This window comes from Musa acuminata, chromosome BXJ1-5 (assembly GCF_036884655.1).
Source record: "Musa acuminata AAA Group cultivar baxijiao chromosome BXJ1-5, Cavendish_Baxijiao_AAA, whole genome shotgun sequence".
Lineage (NCBI taxonomy): Eukaryota > Viridiplantae > Streptophyta > Magnoliopsida > Zingiberales > Musaceae > Musa > Musa acuminata.
In genome coordinates, this window is record NC_088331.1 from 41483775 (window position 1) to 41509714 (window position 25940).

At 36.1% G+C, this 25940-nt stretch overlaps 1 protein-coding gene across 1 annotated transcript; it reads right to left on the reverse strand.

Annotated features, from left to right (window-relative positions):
- Nucleotides 1-7687: 7687 nt before the first annotated feature.
- LOC135675107 (probable indole-3-pyruvate monooxygenase YUCCA9) lies at nucleotides 7688-9622 on the reverse strand. The gene is made up of 3 exons (XM_065185378.1): nucleotides 8833-9622; nucleotides 8377-8748; nucleotides 7688-8173 (listed from the first exon to the last, which is right to left on the reverse strand). The coding sequence occupies exons 1-3, from the start codon at nucleotides 9502-9504 to the stop codon at nucleotides 7949-7951; spliced, it is 1269 nt and encodes a 422-aa protein (XP_065041450.1). The 5' UTR covers nucleotides 9505-9622; the 3' UTR covers nucleotides 7688-7948.
- Nucleotides 9623-25940: the final 16318 nt, after the last annotated feature.

Consider the following 25940-nt stretch of genomic DNA (forward strand, 5'->3'; position numbering starts at 1 on the left):
TTAAATTCATAGTTAGCACGTTAATTAGGGTTAGGATTAGGTGTTAATCCTATAACCCAAGTAGGGGCCAATTAGGCCCAAGTTCGGACTGGTTTGGACCAAGTTTGGAGCCAAACCAAGTGAGCTGGAATAGTGAAGAGGTGCCACCTCCCCAGCCAGGAGGTGCAACCGCCTGGGCTGTGGGGTTGGGAGGTGCAACCGCCCCAGCCAGGAGGTGCAACCGCCAGGGCTGTGAGGCTGGGAGGTGCAACCGCCCCAGCCGAGAGGTGCAACCGCCCAGAGCTCAGTCTTCGAGCTAGACTGGGCGGTGCAACCTCCTCTGCCAAGAGGTAGCACCGCCAGAGCTCAAGTTTCGAGCTCTGCCAGGCGATGCAACCACCGAGCTCAGTCTTCGAGCTCTGGCAGAGAGGTGCATCAGCCTGAGCTCAGTCTCGAGCTCTGCCAGGTGATGCAATCACCGAGCTCAGTCTTCGAGCTCTGGCAGAGAGGTGGATCAGCCTGAGCTCAGCTTGGAGCTCTGCCAGGTGATGCAACCACCGAGCTCAGTTTCGAGCTCTGCCAGGTGATGCAATCACCAAGCTCAGTCTTCGAGCTCTGCCAGGTGATGCAACCATCGAGCTCAGTCTTCGAGCTCTGGCAGAGAGAAGCAATCGCCTGAGCTCAGTCTTCGAGCTCTGCCAGGCGGTGCCACCTCTCCAGTCGAGAGGTGCAACCGCTTGATCCCAGAATTTTGGGATTTGATCGATTTGATCGTTTTGAGCTCGAATTTTGAATTGGGTTGGGGCCTATAAATACCCCACCCATTCAGCACTGAAAAGATACAGACCTACAACGAAATCTTGATCTTTTCTGTGATTCTAAGAGCTCAAAAGTGTTGTAAATCCTTTAAGTCTCCTCCTTCTGTTCTTCAAGTTTTCAGTTGTAAAGTGAGGAGAGAAAGGTCTGTAAAGGTTGTCTCCTGAGCCTGTCAAAAGGAGAGAAATTGTAAGAGGGAAGTTTGGCCTTCGCCCATTGAAGGAAGGCACCTAGTTGACGTCGGCAACCTCATTGGTGGAGGAAGCCAAAAGTGGAGTAGGTCAAGGCTGACCGAACCACTCTAAATCTCTGGTTTGCGTTTATTTTCGAGCACTTTATCATTACTGCAAACCTCCCTCATCACTACTGCTCTCTGCGCTTTCACGAACAAGTTCTAAGTGTTGTTCTTCCAAATCTGCATTCAGACGTAAATTCGTATTTTCATACATTACAGTTTACGTTTACGTTTGATTCTGCAGAACTGTTTTCCGCGCTTTTACGAACGAGCTTCCTTGCAGTTTACGCTTACATTTTAATCCTATTAATAACTGCAATCTGTCCTCTACGATTTTACGAACGAGTTTCAACATTTAGACGTAAAACTGCATTCAGACGTAAATCGGCTTTCCTCGCTCAATCATCAGATTTCAGTTCACGTTTACGTCTTGATTTCAACTGCATACTGCCTTCTGCGAGTATACAAACGAGTTTCAAAGTTTAGACGTAAATCTGCGTCTAGACGTAAAACTGCGTTTAGACGTAAATCTGCGTTTAGACGTAAAACTGCGTTTAGACGTAAATCTGCGTTTAGACGTAAAACTGCGTTTAGACGTAAAACTGCGTTTAGACGTAAAACTGCGTTTAGACGTAAATCTGCGTTTAGACGTAAATCTGCATTTAGACGTAAATCTGAGTTTAGACGCAAAACTGCGCTTAGACGCAAAACTGCGCTTAAACGCAATCTGCGCTTAGACGCAAACTGCACTTAGATACAAACTGAGAATTTGCTTTTGCATCATAATAGTTTTTGAACGAACGCAGCTTTTGGTTTTTAAATTATTATAAGATTTCCGTTGCACTAATTCACCCCCCCCCCCCTCTTAGTGCTCTTGATCCTAACATTTTTTATGCGTCATCCCTTGCTTATGTGCACGTCACGCCCGGCGCATCAATGACCGGAGCCCCTTGCGCGCCGCGAAACCATCGCTTTCTTGAAGGATCCCGGAATCACTCTTGCAAGCTCTCTCTGAGCCCCAACCCAACGACTGCATATCGATCACGGCAAGCGCACGCTGAAACCATCGACACTTTCTCGAACAATCTCGGAATCGCTATTGCGACCCCAGTGAGGAAAGCTCTCTCCGAGCCCCACGAGACTGACTGTGTAGCGGTTATAGCAATTTCGAGCCCCAAAACCATCGCCTCGGAGGTCTACAGGAGAGGCTTTTGTCGCTCGGGGCACAAAAAGAAGTGCACCACGATGATTGCCTAGGGGGTCACCCATCTTAGTACTACTCTCACTCAAGCACCCTTAACTTTGGAGTTCTTATGGGATATGGTGTTGTAGTGTTGGTATAATCGTACGTGTTTTGCATATGTCGTCCCTCGCTTATGTGCACGTCGCGGTCGGCGCATCAACGAGAGCCCCTTACGTGCCCCGAAACTGTCGGTGCATTCTCGAACGATCTCGGAATCGTTATTGCAATCTCTCTCCGAGTTGGACTAGCACTATACGACATAATCTAATTTACTCTCTCTTTATTGATTTGAACTCACTAATTAATTAAATCAAATAGGTTTAATTGGTTTAAATAGATTTAGGATAATTCCAGATCGATTATATAAAGATTTGAAGTTGGTTCACTTTGATCCTATTTATGATTTGATGAATTTAAAAATTTTATTTGAAGATATCGTTTGCAAATGATTATTAATTTTTTATTTTTTAAATTTATGATATTGATGTGACGTCGCCTTCATAAGTAACAAATATAGTGAATGTCATAGATGTGGCAGGCCTATAAAATTTTGGCTTTATCATTGGAGCCAAGGTGATGCAATTTTTTGTTTTGATAAATAATTTGGATTTGGGTCCTGATTTCGGAGTTGTTTAACAGATACGTATTTGAGGGTGAGGCGAATGGAGTTGGTAAGGTGTGTTTTTGATGGGATGAATTTAATAAATATTGTGGCGTGAATGGAGAATAGGAAGAAGCTCTAAGGCTTTTCTGAGAGATGGCCCAGCGACAAATAAGATCACTTTGACAAGGGTCCTCCTGGCCACTAAATTTCTCGCGAGCTATCATGTTACCATCATAGTAGGGTTATATGGTGAGAATTTTCTGAACGATGCTTTAATTGATATGTACTCAAAATAAGCAGTTACTTTTTATATTGCAACAATATTATCAGCAATGTCAAGATTCAGTAAAAACTGTGATTCTCCCACAAGATATTGTGCTGCTTCCACTTTTAGGACCAAATCTTGATGGTTTTGAACAATGCCATATCTTACCTGTAATCTACAAGTGGAAGGATAATTGGATAAGTTACTATAATGTCACATCACACATGTATGTCTTGTGGTCATTATGTAATGTTTTGTTAGTTGTGAGAGGATTTGTAACTGATTTATGACATCATTTTGAATTTGTCTGTTGTTTAACTAACATTAAGTTTATGCTAACTTCTCGAGAAGGCTCTTGAGCTAAGTTGGGGATGGAATTTTGTGAACACATGATGTGAAGGCACCTCTTTAGTTACCTGCCAAAAGGAAGAGTGCATTTGGAAATACTCGATAATACCGTGAATGTTAGTGACAAAGGCTTAACCACAATCTGCATGTATTCCCATACATTGGTTTTTTTGTTTCTGTCTTTAGAGGAAAGTTGTGGAATCTCCCTGTTGCTTGGCCGTCCATGGATGCTTAGTTTAAGTGGTCGGCAGATAAACTCAGTTCTACATTTATGTGCTAACTGGTTATATTTTGAACCATCAAAAGATATTATCAATATCCAATGTTCTTTTTCATGCAGTTATCGTAAGATGAAGTAGTTGAACAGACTTATATTCTTCACTACTGTTGATTCTTTTTAGGAAGTCAAAAATTGAGGAGAGCGTCCCCATCGCTTAGGGACACATACTCTCCTCATCAAATGCAATAATGTGCAGAATAACAAGATTGATGTGGAGTGAGTGTCTGAATAAACAATAAAATGTCGATATTATAAGTTTTGACACTGGTGATTCATAAGGTTTCACGGATTTTTTAGCAGAATGCATGAAAAATTCTATCCTGGCAGCACATCTTTATCACTGGTGATCATGCTAAAGGAGAATTCGATGACTCTCCGTCCTTTGACTAAACCAAATCTACTCTTGGAATGTCTCACTCACTCACTTGCTCGGAGAAGAAGGTATGTGCTTGCTGACACTTGCATCTAAGTGAATTCATTTGTAAAGAAGGGACACTTTGTAGACGATAAACATTTGTAGGTGCAGTTCATCGTTAAACGCAGGTGATAATAGAACAAGAAAAACATTGAGAAAAGCTGGATCTTGCTTTCTCTAAAGAGACCCGCAATGACAATGAAGAAAACCTGCTGCTGCTAGCTAAATATACTGTGAGCCATTTCCAGCAATCAAAACCCATGAATGCTCTCAGGGAATGTGCATTTAATTTGCAATCTGAATATGCTACGTATTTAATGGATTGGTGACAAGCAGCTACTAACTCAGTTGGAGTTTGTGCTTAAATGCTGATGAAGAGGGGTATCACATGGTTGTCGCCATGGGGAATAACATCGTTCAAGCAAAGTTATCACTTATTATGGGACCAGTATATTGGTTTATCAGGAGCGTTAGATGGACCACCTTTCAATTCTTCTCAACCTTGATGGTAGGTAACCTCAGAGCTGGTGTCACGGGCAGGACTACTCGCGGTGCACCACAAATAAGGGATGATTGGTCCACCAATTCAATGTGGCAGTGGATAGGTGTGGTCTGCGGGCTGCCCATTGGCAGTTGATCTCCACCTCAGCCATGTCTTTGAAGAAGAATGATCAGTCACATGACTTGTCTGCCATTTGGCAATGGGACCCTTTTATTGCTTTTGAGAGAAGAAGCTCTTGATGTGGTCCCTTTCATCCTTCTAAGGTAGTAAAGAAATAAAAGCTGACACTAGAAGTCAGCTACATTTGTGTGTTTTTTTTTTTTTCTTTGGGGAACTGTATCTACTTCGACTCATGCAGAATCCGACTACCCAGAATGTTAAAGCTCTGAAGTTTGACCACCTCCATATTTGTAAGTGCCTAGTCATACAATTTTTCTAATTGGGTTATTTTGATTCTACTTTCAGTGTACATTTATTTATTGTCAACCAAGACCTCGTCACCATTTGAGTTTTTTCTATCAACTCTTATCATTAGAAGCAAGGTTCACAATTTCATTTATTGTATTGCTCAAGACTCGTATTGGCATATCGAGTATCGATACAGTACTTACCAAATTTAAAAAAATAAAAAAAAGATGAAAAAGAAAAATGTATAATGCATGACGTTTACCACCCTATACCAGATGGTACGGGCCTTGTACCAAGTGTACTAGGCATCTTGAGTGATATAAGCTTTGTAATGGACGTACCACCTAGTTTACCCTAGTCTGCGGCTATGGAACCGGTAAATACTATTCGTAATGGACCATATTATATCGGATGATATTGTAAACCTTGATTACAATTCTTTAAAGACAACTCCAAGTGCGAGTTTTAAATTCGGCAACAACTAACAGAATACTTCAGCTGCGGAAATTTTGTGAATATTGAGATTTTCCGAAAACTATGAAAGGCTGATGACTAGGTTGATTTTGTAGACACAGAATTCTTTAGGAAAATTTGAAAGAAACTGCTTTTGCATAAATAAGTAGTTAACGTTGCTTCCACTTCTATATTCAAAGTTAGAGATGCATTCACAAACCATGTTTTTTTTTACTTTCACAGCCAAAATCACCTGTAGCCATGGCATCTAAAGTAGAAGTCTCGTTGACATTTTATTACTCTCTGTGAATGCAATGATGTGAAAGTATCCTGCATGCTGACATTGATTTCTAATGCTACTGACTATATGATCTTTTAGTTAATGAGAATCAAAGCTTTGACTTTTAATGCGAGAATGACCACTTGTCAAATTAAAAGAACATTTCAGAGCTAAATAGTTAATTCACTATTAAGAGTTGAAAAAAAAAAAAAACTTTAAGCAGATTTTCTTGTAGTTGACAATATGAACTCCATAAGAAAATATGTATCCTGCAAGTTGAAATATATTTTTAAATTTCAGAGACCTTTGAAGTATCTCTGATAATTGAAAACACTAATCTTAGAGTTCACAGGTTCTCGATCTAATAAGAAACTCCAGAAACACATTTTGTGGGGGTTCCAACTTCAAATAAGTTTATCCTAAGCTGCAACATGATAATTAATCCTCATTAGAGAAGAACAAAAGAGAGGAAGGAGAAAACATCCTCCATATTTGAGCATTGTTTGGTATTCTGCTTCAAGAACAGGTTTTTTGAATCAGCTCTGGAGTAGATTTCTCAATACTCAAAAGAAACAACCATATGAAGAAAAAGGAAGACAAGACTAATATTGAAATGGAGATATCTAAATTGCTCTAACTATGACAAATAATTAGATAAGTAATAGATATGGATCTCTTTGAGGAGCAATATGCATAATTTTTTGACAGAGGAAAGTCCATAAAGAATGTGATAGGTATTGATAATGACACTATGATGTTTGAGAGCCTAAATAATTCATGTGCTTGTGATGAACATTGTCCCAACAAGGCTTATTATTCAAGCAGTTTCTTGCTAAATAAAAAACTCATTTTACAGATTACTGATCGAAAATAAGAAGAGAGGTAGAGAAGATCAGTAAGAGGCTCTCAGGAGGATTTGGTTCTTTACAAATAGAAGATGACCTCCACTAGGATCACCATGAAGTCTTCCATCCTACTGCCAAGCTCCACCAATGGGGCCATCTTGATCACAACTTGATGCTGGTGGCGCTGAGCTTTCTCTTTCAGCTCCTAAATCATGTCATCAGCCTTCAAACCAAACATCTGCAAATTGGTGACGATGGTACAGATGCATATATGTTTGCTTGTACGAGCACAAGCATACAGCCATCTGGTCTGAGACTGCATCAGAGCAAGCTGTAAGCTGTACTCCATGGACCAGGGCAAAGGTCACCTGAGGTCAGTGAGGCAGAACATGTGTGGTAGCATCTGAAATGCACATTGACAGTGCATTTTTGGATTGTTATGCAGAACTCATCAGAGGGATCTCAGAATCCATGAACTCCCCATCAGTGAAATCCTACATTCTTCTAATGATCAGAAGTGGAACAAATGGTCCGGTAAGATTTCATGATGCCTCAGGATGGAAGTAGAGCTAAGTTCAGAGTCTGACCAGGGGTACGATGCTTTTGATCCCCACTTTTGAACTGAGATAGAGAACCGAGATGGCACAGCACTTTAAGATTCTCTTTTACATACATTGTACCCTGTTACAGAGTAGAATGTGAGTTGATAGTGCTGGAGAATATAGGAGGGCCATCTCCAGTGAAAAGGCCCTATCATTGCCTGCAACTGTTAGGAACTTTTTGAATTTTTCCAGCGGACGGGAATGCTTGTCTTTTGAAAGCAAGATTGAGCCATGCAGAATGAATCTGAGCTCCATGCCTTCCCAGAAATAATTCATGAAGGTTACAGTATCTGCAGTGCATTGCTATGAGATGCCAGTCTTGTTTGTCAGCAACCACATGGAGATGAAACATGATCAACTTTGTTCACCTTGCAGTTTGGACAGTAAGAGAGAGAATTAAGAGAGCAAGATATCAGAGTAGTAGTAGTGTTTCCATTGATGTAATGCTGTGAAAGGGTGTACAAAGTTCACAAAAGTGAGAAAAGCCTCATCATCATCAACTGTTCTCTGTACAGTAGGCCCATTTGTTGTTCCAAAACTTGGGCACCATTGAGAGAGGGCTCCATGCACTTCTGCAGCTCTATGTTACACTAGGCTACAGTCCATCTCAGCCACACGAAAAAGGAAAACAAAGAAGTAGAGAAGAATTTGCAGGAGATGATGAGCCATGCCCTCAGATCTGCGAGATGCATCTCCGGTGGCAGGCGACAGGCCGCTTTGCGGGCTTCGTCTCCTCCCTCCACATGCGACCGATGTCCTTGGCCGCGTTCACTGCATCTGAGGAAGCACCAGAGAGGCCTCTCCTCGTGAAGCCCACTGCGTAGAGGCCAGACTGCCCCTTCCACCCGTTGGGGAATGGAGTCTTCGGAAACCCATCCTTGGAGAAGAAATCACATCCCTGCAGATTCAAACAAATATGGATCAATCTCTCATTTAATACCAGAATTAATGTCTGAGGAAGAAGAAGAAGAAGAAGAAGAACTAGTAGTAGTAGTCATGGCCTTCGAGTGGTTCTTGGACAGTAAAACTGTCTCATCAAATACAGTATCACCAAACTACTTAAACTGTCGAGCTGGAACAGTAGAGAATCTTGGTTAGTACCTGAAACCACTGAGGGACATTGCTGCGGTATCCGGTGGCCAAGACGACGGAATCGATGTCGAGGACCTGGCCGTCGGCGAGCTCAACTCTTCCCGGTGAGAACCTCTTGATTCCAGGGACCACCTTGATGTCGCCGGATCTGATCTTGCCGAGAGCCCCGATGTCGAGGACAGGGGTCCTCCCCTGCGTATTCTTGAGCTCCAGGGGACCTGTGGACGGCCTCCTCAACCCATACTTGGAGATGCTTCCCAACACCAGCCATGCCAATACCAGCAGGATCTTGTCCACCAGCCACAGCGGCAGCCACTTCATCAGCATAACAGCCAGCTCGAACGTGGATTTCCCGAGAACCTCCCTCGGCAGTACATGAACCTGCGATCAAGCGGCGTTTATCAGGAAAGATGCCGATGCGGGAAGCATATTAAAAGTGGGATTCATTCAGCAAGGATTGCTCACCGACTCGCGGACCACCATGGCAGGGAAGGCGTCGTGGTCGCAGAGGTCGAGGCAGAGCTCCATGCCGGAGTTTCCGCAGCCGACCACCAGCACGCGCTTGCCGCGGTAGGCCTCGCCGGACTTGTAGTCGCAAGCGTGGGTCACGTCGCCGCCGAACTCCCCCAGTCCCTCCAGCTCGGGGACGACCTTCTCCGCGTTCTCACCGGTGGCGACCACCAGCCACCTGCCAATGTACTCCATCTCGTGGCTCCTGTTGCCCGCTTCGGCGCCGGTTCCGACGGTCCTCACGCGCCACAGCCCGCTCGTCTCGTCGTACCTCGCCGACTGCACGGACTGGTTGAACCGGGGGCTGATCTCGAAGTGCTTGGCGTACGACTCCAGGTAGTCGACGAACTGCTTCTTGGTGGGGTACTCGGGGTAGTCCTCCGGGAAGGGGAAGTTGGGCAGCTGGCAGAATTGCTTGGGGAGGTGAAGCTTCAGGCGGTCGTAGGTGCGCTTCTGCCAGAGGGAGGCAATGCAGTCGGATCGCTCGAGGATGACGAAGGGCACGCCGTGCTCCTTCAGGGATGCTGCGACGGCCAGGCCGGAGGGGCCGGACCCGACGATGATCGGACCGTTCACCCACGCGCACCTCCGCGAGAAGAAGTCGAATTGATCAGCCATGAAGACCATTCTTGGTTGTGTAAGTGGGGATTGGATGCAACGGCAGGTGGGAACAGAGCAGAGCTAAAGAAGTGATGAGAGCAGTTGGAAGCTGGACTTGGAGATAGCAAGGAAGAAAGCAATGGAGGATTTGATGAAGTGGTGAAGGGTGAGAGGTAGGGGAGGTGTTTAAATAGGGGGGGAGCTGCCTGCCCATGGCTCATGAGAGCTGTGCATATGACTCGGAGGTCCCTATCAATATAATAAGCCTGCCGCCTCTCTTTGTACAAAGTTCATGATGGCAGGTCACTCTCTAAAAATACAAACATACCAAGTTTTCCATGAATATTCTATGGGCGAAGAAGACGTTAAGATCACAAGATCTTAGTGTTCATTTTCTAAACGCAAAATTTTATCTTTACATATATATATCTCACAAAGTCGGTAACTCTATTGATTTCTCCAAGTATAAGTTTAGCATATATGTTCAATTGATTCCCTCCATCCCGTGTTTCCTTTCATCAAACGTTGCTTGCCGGCACAAATTGCTTCTTGATGTCTTCATGTGAAGTACTTGTTGAGATCGTTATTGTCACATTGTGATAACACACTAGCTATGGAAGCACTAGTTTAGATGATGAAACTACATAATGAGTGAAAGGTTGGGAGATGGAATTTGTTTTCTTTTAGTCCAAGCTTTATGTCAAGCTGTTCTCCGAAGGAAAATTAGATTATGTTTCATTAGCCACACGTTGTTTCATTAGGAATTAAAGCTCAAGTAGCAAGTTCCTCGCAAGTTGAATTTGCTGAGCCAAAATGGAGCTGTAGCAATCAGACTCATCAAAATTGACTTTGGATCCATTCATGGCTACGAAACCATCGAGACATGCTTTGAAGTGTTGATGTCTACCTCAAACAGTATCTGATCCTTGTATAGAGCATTCTATAGAGCTTTGCTCGAGTATGTTGTTAAGCTGTCCTCCATTTCCATGCAAAGAAGAAAAAATGAATTACTTAACAAAAAGCCATGTCGTGATGAAAGTTGTCAAATGTTCTGATACCATCTGAGCATCACATGAAACATAAGCCATGACATATCCATCTAGTTCTTTTCACTTGTAAGGTCACTTGACCTCTTAGCCTCAGCCATGGCAGATGATGAAACAGGCCCCAATCCCACCATACACACACTGCATGAATAATGCTTCTGCTTCTCCTGCACTCAGGCAAGCACATGTACTGGTCAAATGGGTTGCATTATTTAGTCCTACTTGCATCCCAAACCCCTCTTAAATATCCACATCTACTATTAGAGAATCCAACACAACCACCACCCCAACTTGATGAAGTATTTTTGACACCACTGCTACCAGTTCTTATAGTCTTTCTGCTTCATCATCTCCATATGAACTGCTTTGATGCAGTGATCTGGCAATGGTTATGATATAGCTAGCAAAACCTCGAAGTTGGAAATGGATGAGCCGAAAGCTACCATGCTGTCCACCTGGAACGATCTCAAGGCGCCGGCCAATCAGATCGACTGCTGCTGCGCGGGTCCCAATGAATGGTGACCAATAAGAAATGAGAAGGGAAATAATATCTATATCTGACGGCTGGAGGATCTACCACCCTGGATTTAGTCGGCGATTCCCCACCCCACCACCATAATAACCCTCGTTGGCCTCCATCCATTGAACTGTGTGTGTGCGGATTCTGATGCTGAAACTTTCTCTGTCTTTGCATCCTCATGATCCTTGCTTCCCAGTTTCTTCAAAGAATAAAAGATCTTTGCGAAGTATGCAGCATATTCTATGTGCATTGAGCAGCATGAAATCACTTCAAGCATGTTCTGACCTTGTGCATTTTCCTTTTTCGAACGCTTTAAATCCGCATGAGATTCCTTCTGTTGGTTCTGTAGATTGGGTCAAGCGATCTACAATGTGAGAAAATGGAGGTTCATGAATTTGTTTCGGCAGACACCATAAATCATATGAAATCAAGCCTGTTTATTTAATCTGCACATGGGACTCAAAATGCTACGCCAAAAGATTTAGTGGTGAAACTGGTTCTCATCCTCTTGCTCGAGGGTGAGAGAGCTTGGTGGCGAGGCATGTGCTATAAGACCTCGGTTTCCCAAGTGACTCTACTTTTCATGCCTAGATAGGAGGTAGAATGTGCAGTGGTGCTTCCTCATTGGGCTCTCATTCCATAAGCGTTGCAATGAGTAGAACCACATGTACATTGGTTGCAACAATTCATGCATGATTAGTTAGGGATATGTGCATGAAGGTAGGTTAACTCTGCACTGGACAAATGGAGGAAGAGCGCCATGTCCATGTATCCTAATCCCCTTTTGTTTAAACGTTAGATCTTTGTGGTCGGCGATCATAAACTTTAATTACCCCACGAAGCAATCTCGATGGGAAGATTTCTTACTAGCTAAAAGGAGTGAGTGGCATGCTCATGCGTGAAAAGTTCACGAAGATTAGAAACCATGGTGTTAGGATCGATACCAACTAGTTAAAAAGGAACTTCTTTGTGGGTTCCTAGGTGTTGTGGTGGACTCTTGGAGTGTGCCTAACCTATGTGATGTGTGCTTTTAGGAAGGACAGTTCAAAAGGGGGGAAGGAGGGAATGTTATTTCTTTACATTTTTAGTGAGGAACGGTCCAGTCTCAAAAGAATGCTTGCATACCTCTCAAATCTTTGTGAGCTTTATAACTTCCTTGAATAGGATTTCTTCTTCTTTATCAAAGCCTAGTACCACAAAGAATGAGGGTTGTGGATTCTAATAATGTTCATAAACCACCATGGGCCCTTTTTTATTCTAGTTGATCATTAAAGGGTCACAAGAAATTATTTCTATGAGGGAAGGTCATGCTTAACTAATTGAGTTCGATCTATACTTTTCCATTTATATGTACTGCTTTGCAGCTTCCACATGAATTCTGGTGGCTCCTTGTGAGCACAAATAATTAAGAGCAACTGATGATTGATTCAACATTAGAAAGCCACTAATCATGCTTGCTTACTTTCTGCAAGAATGCAGTCCAGAAGCCTAATCACAAATCCATGTCTGTCATATGTTAATGAAGGTATCAAGCAGGTATGATTTGTTTCGATGCCATCGAGCTACCAAATCCTAATCATAAGGAGAAAGGAGAAAGGAGAAAGGGAAACTTGAACAAATGATAAGAATTGGGCCAAGCTGAAACTTAAATCCATCATCAACTGGCTTATCTATTTATATTCTTTGGCAATCATGGCAACTAAATGATGCATTGCATATGCATGTTCTAGCTTATTCTTTGTTATTGCGATTTGTCCAGGAATTCTCATTCTTGACGGTTTCTTGTGATCATGCATATCAAACCCAATTAGGACCTAATATATTCTATTATTCATTAACAAGAATACAATCTATATTTTCTATTCACTTGAAGATCACTGAGATTTTCCAAACAAATGTAGCTTTGGATTAGACACAACTTTTTACTTTAATGGTTTTAGATACATACACATGTGATATGTCAATGAGTGGTCATCTCAAAATCGCTAGCCACACCTCTCTTTTTGTTTAGCCTCACCTCTCAAAATCCTTGATAGAACGCATCTATGTAATATTAAAAACAAAATACTATTGTAATATTAAAAACAAGATGATTGACAAGAACACTTACAAGATATTCTCAATCACTTCATGAACTATGATTTTTTTTATAGGACCTAGTGGTAACTACCCTATAACTACTAGATCATGATAACTACCTAGATAACTATAAATCAAATCTGTCGGACTATCAGAGATGTCAAGATCTCTTTGACATCATCTGAGTTGTGGCCAGAGTAATTTCAACATATCGGACTCCCGGGGATGTCACGATCTCCTTGACATCATTTGAGTCGTGGCCAGAGTTGTAAAGTTGGCTTTATCCAACATCATGTGGATGGATAAAGTCTATATTTGAGTCCAGAATTTCCACCCTTGCCAAATGCTAACACAAGTAGTGTTTTATATAAAACATATCAAAATGATCAAATTGCAACAGTAAATAGATCGTTTAATCAAATCAAATGGCAATGATCAAATTGCTATGTGCATCGTTGGTCAAATTGCAACAATGCACATAGGCAAATTGCAACAGCAGAAACATAGCAAAATGATCTGCTTATGTTGATTGGTCATGGCTTTGTCGTCATACCAAACTGAAAAAAATCTCAAGCTTTATAGCTTTGTCGGTAGGTTGAGCGTATTCTGTAACTTCTTATTCCTATTTTTTCTGCTATGAAAGAAAGGACTGATACTGTTAAGTGTTGATTGCATTGTGCAGGAACTCCCATATTATATATAACTGTTCAATGTTAGTAGTATATGGACAGGAAAAAATAAATATATCACAGATCATAATGCACGGTGTGATATTAAATAGTTTACAAAATGGCACCAGTTGTTGAAGTTAACAAATACATGGATAAGAGACTATATAATTAGTAACCACATTAGGTTAGCATTTACCAGGCTTTTGGAAGGTTGGTGTTGAGGAGAATGTGAAGGTTCATGCATACTTAACCAAGTGGGTAAGTAGATGTCATCATCTCATTACCTTGTGATGATCTACCTTCATGCTCTTTCAATCAAACAACTAAAAGATTCCAATGCCATATTAAATCCTTCCTCGAATCGAACCACATTATCTGCTTACAATAAGAACAACACAAAGTTGACATTCCTTGGCCTCTAACTCAGATAACCTAATAACACAAACATTTATTTGCATGCATTACTAGTTAACATGCATCATGATAAAAAAAATTCTTAAAAGAAATTAGTTCATGGAAAAAAGAATGGCATCTCATTCACTTAATCCGATGCTCATGCATGTGTATTAATCGGGTTCGTTAGTCCTGAAACTATAATTAATTAAGAGGTGGTTAGACATATGGCTGAGTCAAATTAGAATCGAATTGGTGGTCACATGGCATCAGGCCAGAGGAGAATCAAATCATCTGGTGGCACATTGCCTCATCACATAGACAAAACAGATTCATCCGCTCGTCTTCCTCAGTCAACAGTGACTAACATAAATGATCTGACCACTTCCCAACGGTCAGGTTCTCCTTATGTGGTCGGTAGCTAACCGTTTAACTACCATGTGGAACTATAATTATTTGATTGTTAAGTGTTTTCAAAGCATTACCATCTGACACATGCTGTTGTTTTCTTCACCAATCTAAGTTTTCATGTCTATGAGATTTGAATGGCACTCTTACAGTGGTCGTTTCACAGGGATTTGTGCACTTATTTTTGTGTCAGCCCAGTTTCCTAGGTAAATCACATGGTAAGAAACATAGAGTATTGGCATGGAGAGAGAGAGAGAGAGAGAGAGAGAGAGAGAACATTGGAAAGTTTGCATCAATTTCTATGTGTTCTTCTGTTGTTTCATCAGTATCTTCTTCCTTGTGGAGAATCTTGCTCCACCCACATATGGATGCCACATATCTATGCCTTTAGTGGTTCAAGATTTGGGTTCATGCTCCTTTGCATATGGGAATTGCAGACGAGATTCAAGTTTAGTTTGTTGGTTGATTTAAGTTTTTGCGAAACTCAAAGCTCAACGTGATCAAGTTCACATTCATGCATGCTTTACTTGGGGTATGTGGTTTATTTTATTGTAGTTATCTGGCTCACTTTTAGATGCATTAGACTTTGCTTAATGCTATGTCAATATTAGATGATCCATAAGTCAAACACAAGCAGCAGTTACTGTGGAGGGTCCTCGTCGAACACTTGGTAGATCTTTCTGCTTGTCTTGGACCGCATGCATATGTATGACTTGCTGTTTAATTAGAAGATCCAAGGCACCATTCTTTGTCTTTTAGATTCTCAGTCATGTTCTCCCTTGACTGGATTGTATGGTTAGCCATCAGGTAGAATCCACGAGCCCCACATGGAGATGAACTGCATACACCAAAAGAGAGAGAGAGAGAGAGAGAGAGAGAGAGAGAGAGAGAGAGAGAGGAAGGGTTGCTGCTGGTTAATGATCAGCATTTTCGGTTGCCTTCTTCACAAAGTAGAACATGCAGAACTGCAACTGCAGTGGGGACTTCATGATTCCATTATCAACTCTGCTGCTGTATATATCAACTACCTTTTCTTTTTCTGAAAGACTGATGCTGTATCATTTGATAGCCTGTTTCATAAAAATAAATTAATCTTGATATTACATAGAAAAGCAGGGAAAAATTAGTGTGGTATAAAATTCTCATTCGTGGGAAGAAATAAAAGCAGGAAATAAAATATATCTGTATCATTCCATTGTACAAAATTTTCTGACGTTGCAAAAGGAAGAAATAAGAAGAAAAAGTGTTTAAGATATGTAGGTTGTGTTAATCTGGGTAGGAGCAACGGTTTGCATCAGGTAGAATCCATCTTAAAAAAGAGATTTTTATTTTTGAAAAAAATAAAATGATGGAAAAACTAACAGAAAATACAGTCAATTAGATGTTGTGATAGGGTCCAATAAAAAAACTAGTCTATTTATTCGATAAGTATGATTTTTTTAAAATAAACTATATTAATTAAGTTGCAAAGATACAAGAATAGTTGTGTCAATTAGAGTGTAAAAAAACTAACCAACTGTGAGGGTCACTACCTTCTCCCAAAATATTATCTATATTTGGCCACGGCTAACTGGTTAGTAGTATTATTCTTTTATCTATATTAATGAGTAATAAGAAAAGAACCAAAATAACTAAGGATATACAAAGGATCTTCGATCAAAATTTTCATCACCCATCAAATTGGAATCGTCTTGCATAGAATTTGAAGTAGAATCTCGTATTTTAATTCTTCATTGATCATCTTCATTTTATCCTAAATAGTAATTTGGATACATTAGGACTTCAGATACTCCCCTTTTCAATATATTTGCATCTAATAAATAGAGGATCGCTTGTATCATTTTTGAAAATACATTTTAAACCTTCGTTATAAAAAGTACACCTAGTTTTACATCTAAAATAAATCTAAAACTACAACCAATTTTACATCTCAAAAATATTATAAGAAGTGAGCTTTAGTGAAATAAGGCCAGAATCCAAGGATTCTAAAATAGCTCTAATTAAAGACCCATTATCCAGAAATCATCATATAATTTCAAAGGTAACAAAAAAATAATCTCCAACACCAACTGTTTTTAGAAGAAAATATAAATCCCAAGGATCAATACTCCCATATTTAGCCCTAACTACTTTAACTCATAGATTATCATAATTATTCAAATATTATAAAATTCTCTTTCTTTACAAAGCAAATTTCATAGTTTGCAAGTATTTAATACCCAACCTATCCTTCTAAGGTTGAGTACCACTTCTTAGGAGAGAAAATATAACACTCATCAATGATCCTAAAGAAAATTTCTAACAAATTTCATAACCGCATCAATGATCCTATTCGGCATCTAGGAGACACTTAAGAATTAAAAATAAATAAAATTTAATATATAATTAATCAAGACAATATGACCCGCACGTGATAAGAATGTTCTCATGTATGGTAAGATACAATTTACTTAGTCTTCTAGGAGTAATAAGAGTTCCCTGCTAATTCTCTATCTTATCAACAACATATTACACTAAGAAAAAGGTTATAAATACTTCCAAATGCTTAAAAGGAAAAAAAAAACCCTTCTTAGACTTAAAAAAGTTACAAATGTCTATTCTAACACTTATTGGGATATTTTGAAGGAAAAAAATCTACAGATTAATCATTTGATTAGTAAGAGTTTTATACAAATACAAAATATTTCTAATAACATCACAAGATTACTTATTAGCCCCTAAAATAAAGAAGGAAATCATTCACATACATATGGTAATACATTTTGAGTTTTCGCTATTAACTACTAACCCAAAAATATTGAACTTTAAGATAAACCAACTCATTATAAGATAAACCAACTCATATCTTAAGATAAACCCATCTAATTATATAAACCAACTCACAGCTCTAGTCTCATCAACAAGTAACCTACTATGCATTAATATCATTAATCATAACATGTAGGATAACTAATTTATTAAATCGATAGGCTCGAGTCATTTGTCCAAAATAGTTAAACTCAGCTTAATAATAATATGTTTATCTAATCTTACAAACTAACTCAAATATCTTTTGAAATTTAATATGTGAATAAATTATCGTGTCCCACAGATTATTGATATTATATTAAATTATTGATATAAAAAATTATAATAATTTAAGGAGTAAATGCTACTCAATGTTTGTTATAATTTTTTTTTTAAAAATTGACACATGCTTATTCTTCCATATTTTAATGGATTAGGTTGAGCTCAAGTTTGGTTGAATAGGCTAACTTAATCCAATTTGGATATAGCTCATCTTTCTCGATCTTGCTCGCCTTTAGAGGGAGGCGGAGAAGTACACCCATTGGCCATTGCCCTTTTATTCTCCGTCTCCTCCATTCCATTTCCTTCTTGTCAATAACCATGAACTCTAGTTCTCCCCTCTTATTCACGGGTGCAAGCATGGGTGATGTGTGGTATTAAGTGAAGGAACCTTATTATTTTATAATCTAATTAACTTAAAATAATATATATTAAATATATAATTAAATTTTGATTAAAGTTATTGATTAATGAAAATGAAGCTCACTTATATTAGGATATCTTAGGAGAAAACTTTGGGAGGAATACTTCTAATTGTCTTTTTCTAGACTCTCCCTGTATAATGATAAGACATCCTAGTATCTAATTATCATAAATATATTTTCTCTCACCTCCCTAATTAGTTCATACTCCATCGAACCTGATTTTGACTCCAATCTGGCCTGATTAGCCAATTTAGACTAAGCTCAACTCTCTTTAAACACAATGTAGATTTATGATTGACCTGATTTAATTTAGATGGTCCAATTCTAAGTTATCCAATTAGTCTAGCCTAATAAAATTAGCCCATTAAAGTCTTTATAGAATCAATAAAAACATAAAATGTCATAACATAATCTAATAAATAATTTTATCAAAATTATTAAAAATTATTGATATTTTAGTTTTTTTCATGTGATAGAATAATAAGTGGTTTGACATTTGTGTGTGTCACTATGAATATTATTATCCTTAATTGATTTAATATTTGATTTTCTAAATTAAATTTCTTGTGGTATTTAAGTTTTTAATTCTTGTTTTAAAAAATTATGTGGTTATTAAATACATGAGCATGAGAGAAAAATTAAAAAATAATATTTATTTTCACATGAAAGGATGCTTTTTATTTTATCATGACCATTGCTATTATATGGCTCTATTGATTAAAGTTTATATTCAATAGTTATTATGGTCATTTTTTATTAAATAATTTCTCTATAATTAATATAAAAATTATTAAATATTATTTATAATTTATATATTTAAGTTTTATTTGATTAGTAGTTACCAAAGTAGCATACAATAATAGACTTATGATATATAAAATATAATAAATATTTATTATTTTAAAAATATTTTTATATTTATCTTGTAGTTGTAAAAATGGCTTGAATCGATAAAATTATAGAAACATAAAAAAATTATCATGGTTGTTATTAATGATAATAATATTTGCAATGATACACATAATTATGATATTTGGGTAATCCCAAATTGGATTCACATTTAATAATTATGTGATATAATATGATAATACTATTTTTTATGTTCTTATAATTTAGGGTTATATACTGAAAGGTAACAACATTAATCAATAAGATGATATTAATTCTCCATAATTATAAATTTTTGAGTAAATACTTGATATATTGATATTTTATCCAAAGGTAAAATAGAGATATATCAATCGCTCATCATATTTTTTAAAAACTTAAGAGATTAATATTATATTATATTATTATTATAAATGTTACTTTCTTGATTATATTCTTATCACTATATTTTAGATCAAATTATTCTAAATGGCTCAATCTTATGCAATTTACACAAGAAGTATTAGATCTTGACTCTGAAAGGGTCACACACTTAATTGATGAAATGTTAAGTCCCGTGAAATAAATAATAGAAATAAATGATTGAAATACGTCTAATAGACTTAGTCTTGTACTTATTACTAATAACATCTAGACTTCATTATCATTTGTAATTAGTCTATTTGAATATTTAATATTGATTTGAATTTATTAACAAGTCATTAATTGACATATTATTGAAAGACATTCGAGAAATTCTAAATCATATCCTTAATATAATTGATAAAATTACAAAGCTCCAAACATTGGGTATGAATGTAAACGAGTTTTTTCTCATGCAAATAAGAATAAGTGAAACTATATATCTAGAAAGAATTAAGATTAAAATAGAAAACATCTCATAATATTTTGACTATTGCTTAAGAAGTGGGTGATAATAAATAAAAGTTGGAGCACAATCCACCAAATAAATCATCTAAGTTTAGAAATACTATACAAACTTATAGAAGTCCCTTTTAATACTTAGTGGATTGACTTTGGTGTTTTAACTTATGTTACTAATAATGTATATTAATTTATTTTAATTCAAAGAACTAAAAGAGCATATTTGTCATCACAAGGAATCATTTTAAAGTGAAAATGATAGTAATGAGTACTTATCATCAAATCCAAAGGGGTGATAAATTTTATTGTATCAAGACAGAATCTTAGCTATTTATACTTAATATGCTTTATCAAGTATGGCACAACAGAATAAAATTACGAAAAAGTGAACTTCTATGCTTATTAATATGAGTAGAAGCATGATGAGTTATTTTTCTATATCTAAATCAATATAGGTGGAGTTTTAAGGACAATTTTGTATATCTTGAATAAAGTTGCTCATATGTTAGTTCTATTAACTCTATTTGAGTTCTAAATTGATAAAATATATAGTCCGAGATATTTACATATTTAGAATTATACTACATCGATTAAAGTCTTCAATCCATATTAAAAAAATAGATCTTAGAACTATGAGTATTTTATTAGTTATTATGAAAAATCCAATGAGTATAGATTTTGTTATCCTAATTATCATGAGAATAGTTGAATATGGTAATACAAAATTTTTAGAAAATAGTGAAATCAATGAGAATGAAAAATCCTAAAAAATTGATTTTGATATTGAGGGATATGTAGGTTGATGCTCGTTTATCATTTCTTATTTTGAGTAGTTGTTGTTTTTTAAATCACTAAATGATTTGATGATGACGAATAATAAAATAACATTAATATATTATCATAAAATATTAATATTGCTAGTGATTAACTTGTTTAAAAATCATAATCGGTAATTTTTAGTATATTTTAAAGGGAAAGAAGATTCAACATTTCTCATGATTATTGATATATTTATAAAATTATATTATTATATAGGAATAAAAAAAAGGATCTCTTATCGTTTTTATAAGTTTGAAAGTAATGATTCTGAAATTTGTATAAAGTAATGAAAGAAGAGCTAAAATCAATGAACTAAAATAGTGTTTGGGAACTTATCGAATTATCTAATAATTATAAAAGAGTTGAGTATAAATTGATCTTTAGGACAGAATATGACTCAAAGGGTATAATATTAAATGATATAAAGTTAAAAGTTTTACTTAAAAAATAGTAATTATAATGAGATATTTTATCTAATTTCTAAAACATACTCATTGAAAATCATCCTAATATTTGTAGCTCATTATTATCTTAAATTATATCAGTTGAATGTGATAACTATTCTAAATGGAAAACTAGATGAGAAAAATTATATGAAATACCTTGAAAGATTCACAAGGAAGGGAAAGAAAAAATTTACTTGCAAACTTAAACTATTTATTTATTATCTTAAGCAAGCTTCTAGATAATGAATGATATATAAAATTTTATGATACCATAACTTCTTGAAAATTTAAGAAAAATATTATTGATCAGTGCATAAATATAAAGGTCAGTGAGAGTAAGTTTATTATATTGGTTTTATATGTAAATGATATTTTACTTACTAGTACTGATCTTAGTTTATTATATAAAATTAAAAATTTTCTTACTAACAATTTTAAAATGATTAATATGAACAAGATAGATTATTTTATTAACATAGAGATATTTATGGATACATCTTAATAATTCCTATGACTATCTCAAAAATAATATATTGATTAACTTTTAGAGAGATTTAATATGTAGTTTTATTCATCAAATATTACACTTATAATCAAAGGTAAAAAATTTAGTCAAATTCAGTATCTTAAAATGATTTTAAAAGAAATCAAATAAAAAAATATTTCTTATGCATGTATAATCAGAAGTTTATACAATATTAGATATCAGTTTTACAATTGAAATGCTAGATAGATATTAGAGTTACATAGGAATAAAATATTAAAAAAATAAAAAAAAGATATTTGTAAGAGATGAAGTAACTATATGCTCATGTGTAAAAAAATTAGATCAACTTAAAATGATAGAATTTTTAGATATTATTTATATAAATTACCTCAGGAAATTCATTTTAAGATTTGTATTTATGTTAGGTAGAGGGGTAATTTATAAGAACAGTATAATATAAGTTATTAATACATTATCAATAATAGAAGCTAATTTCTTAATTTACTTTGATGTCACTAACGAAGCTTTGTAATTATCAAATTTCATTTGGATGTGATTAGATTCAATAGTCAAATCGCTAAAGAAATTTTATAATCACCATAATTATTATTTTTTGTATAAATGTCAATTACTTTAGTGGTTCTAAGTATATTGGCATAAAATACTTAATAATTAGATAAAGAGTTCATAAATAACTAGTGTCAATTAAGAATCTATGTTTTATTATACTGATTGGTGATCTATTTACTAAGACGTTATCGTCTAAGATGTTTAAAGAATATATTCTTAGAATAAATATTTAAATAACCTACAAAAGAAAGCAATGGTAACCTCCTACCACTTTTGTAATGACTAGGGCTCAATGCATCACTAGGTTAGGCCAAGAAACACCGACAAAGTTTTTGTTTGGTTACGGTGACGGTGGTTGCGACAATGATCGGTGGCAAGAAGGTTGGAAACAATGATCTTGTTACAAGTTTTTGTTGCATTCATCAAATGGGGATAGCATGATTTAGGAATTTAGGAAAAAATAAAGGATAATTTAGGTCTCAATTGAACCAAAGCAAATAGATAGGCTTTCATTTAATTGGTTTGGTTTATATCAAACATGCTAAAAAAACCCTAAGTCAAACAAGGTCAATGGATATTTATTTTTTTATTTTATTTTATAGAGGATGTTTTGGTCATAATAAAAAAAAGGATGCCCCTTGGTAAAAATCAAATATGGGAGCGTCATATAAGAAAGGGTTTTTTTTGTGTAAACTGCCCATGATTTTTTACATGATCACTATCATATGGATCATAAAAGTTCATGGGTTATATATGGTTCATCACTTTCTATGTTTCAGGCATTAGCTTCGAAGTTGCTTGTGCATTATTCCTCTTCACCATGAGAGAAAATGAAACAACTATTCTTTCATATGCTCTTTAAAAAAATAAAATAAAATAACTTCTCAACATCCGGTTGATTTGTTATTAATTCATTGTAATCTCTATTTTCTTTCTAGAAAAACACTAGAATAGTTAGATATATATATATGAGATATTGCTAGATCTAAATCAAATTTATTGGAAGATGCTGGAGTACTTAGAAGTTACAAATTTATCCTTAGATGAATCAAGAGTTGAAAAAATTATTTTTACTAATGATGTTAATGAATCACTAGATAGAGGTGATAATGACATAGAGAATGCACATAGTCATCGTTAAATATTATTTGATATACTTCAATTTTATTTTGGATACTTAGATTTAGATGATTTTAATTATTTAACTTGTGTGATAATATTTATTTATTCACATTACTGAGTGTATACAATTTAAATATAAATACTATAAAACTCATGTTAATCAAATATTATATATATATAATATATATCCTCGCCGTATTTATATTTTTTTAGAAAAAGATGACATGTTACTATGTCAATGTTCATGTCTATGTTTGTGCTTCTTAAATGAATTATAATTGTGTGAGAATGGACCTCGGCATGACGGCATCAAAATAAGCAGCTAAGTTTGAATTATAAAACCAACCTTCTGCTTAAAAGGATCAGACTTGTGTATATTAACTATCTTCTTATAATGGATTAGCGGATACCTTGTCATTTGTCTGCCTTTACATTTGTTTATATAAATACTCATATCGGACATAGCTGTTTCCTCTATACTTTTCTTAACTCGAGTTTTCTTTGGCAGACCAACATTATTTTTCATCATTTCCAGATAATAACTTTCCGTTTCTTTGACATGTAAATGCTTTTCACGTTATTCATTGCAGGCTTGGACAGGATATCACTGGTGAGGCAAACACAGTTTAATCATCTTACTTCTTTGTACACAAAGGGCATCTCTTTTTTAGATAAGAGAACTACGTAGACCCATGCCGAATGGTTTTTTTGTTTGCCAAAAATATTTGAGAGAGAAGACGATAATGTAGTGATTCACCTGACATTGTTTTTATAAGAGTTTATTATGATTAATAAGCTGGCTTTTGTATCCCTTGTGGATATGATTTATCCCTAGTTTAAAATTTTGCTTGGCCATGTAACACCAATAGATTGCATTGCTTGGCCATGCAACACTAATAGATTGCAGTATAGGTTACCAACTACACCTGCAGATTGGCTAAAGCAACTGGAATTTAGTTCCTTGTAGGGTTTTGTGGATTGCAGGCTTGAAACCACAGCTGAATTAATCATTTATGTTCGAGTATGTAGTAAACGATAGTTTCAATTCATCGTATAAGACTTTGAATCCTCATTCCATGGTAGGTGTGTTTGGAATATCACCAATAGTCCCATGTCTTATTATAAAAATTTATCGAATAAGACTTCAAATCCTCTGGTAAATATCTATGGCACACTTTTATCAAAGTAGTATTTTAAGTATATAAATTTGTTGGATGATAATTTCTCATAGATATATATGAAACCACTATGTTCTAATATTTTTATATGTTAAAAAAAAATCTCCGTCTATCTATTTGATGCCAGAGCTTTGTTCTATGAAATGAGCATTAGGATTGTTGTCTTAATTATGAGGATTACTATTATTTTTCATATTGAAATTTATTTTGGGAGACCTCATTATCGTCCTTAAGTTTCATAATTTATAGATATATTATGTAAAGCTCTCCCTAATTTAAGGAGAAGATAATATTACGAGTCACATCTTCCTAATCAGAGGGAAAACTTTAACTTAAAGTTAGGTCAATTTACTTACATCGATTATATAATTTATCAATTATAATGATGAGAAAGTAGGTAGTCTGATCAAGAAATGATAGAATCAACTTACCTTTGCAAACGAAGAGAAACTAATGAAACTTTGTTGGAGACATAATAAACAAGAGGGATTGACATAACTACAGTCAACACCCAAATACAACTTCAAATAACTAGATAAAATTATAATTATATTTCCTATAAGAGATACATTGCTATCATACCAAAAAGATTTGAGTCTCGAGATTATTATTTACAATCCTCTCTTTACTATTTATAATTTTGTTTTAAAAATTTTAATATTTCAAAACAATCATCTTACAAATGGACATAAAGATTTTTTTTCCTCCACCTCCTCCTTTTTTTTTTTTTTTCCCTTCTTGAAGAGACAAGGAGCATATGACGATTATCGATGATGATGACGTCAATATAGAGTATAATGTTACGGTGAAGAAAAAAAAAAGTTTATAATATTGATATTGTAAATAATAAAATAATAATTTATTTTTTTTGAAGGGATTATCAAGGAGTTGTCAACAGTAAATATCGCCTCTTGTCGAAGAGCACAAATCCCACACTTGTCGAACCAACAAAAGAAATCGACCTCTTCCTCGATTCCAATAGATCGAGTGGTAGATCATGGTATACGGTGATCCTGAAGCAATGACGTGTGCTTTTGGTGGGCGTATTTGTGTCGGAGACACGTCAGACGCGAATACGTTGCAGACACAACCGGACACGGCGTATTTTTATTTTCAGTTTTTGGATATCCTTCATCGCGTGGCACTCGCGTACGGCGCTGTTGCTTGGTCGAGATGAATGAATTGTCAGCGTAAAATCTTGCGATTCTTGGAGGATTTCTTAGGAAAAATTGTTCGCGTGGCCCTTTGTCACTGATAATTACGAACCAATTCTTCGACGAGGTGCGCAACAAGGGGTTCCAGCAGGAGCAGAACCTACAGCTTCACTGGCAGCAGTGAGTGTACCTTTGCCCCGAGCCCACCTACGCCCACCATGACCCATCTCGGCAACCTCACCGACAAAGCCATCATCCGATTTCATCTACACGGTGTGGTGTGCAACAAGGGGTGGGTTCCGGCGGGAGAAGAATCTCCAACTGCAA

Bases quoted from the DNA above. Each gene is read 5' to 3' on its own strand.
- LOC135675107 (XM_065185378.1), bottom strand. From the start codon at position 9,504: ATGGTCTTCATGGCTGATCAATTCGACTTCTTCTCGCGGAGGTGCGCG. The intron at 8,749-8,832 runs GTGAGCAATCCT...GCTTGATCGCAG, and splicing joins CCATGGTGGTCCGCGAGTCG to GTTCATGTACTGCCGAGGGA. The intron at 8,174-8,376 runs GTACTAACCAAG...TTGAATCTGCAG, and splicing joins ATGTCCCTCAGTGGTTTCAG to GGATGTGATTTCTTCTCCAA.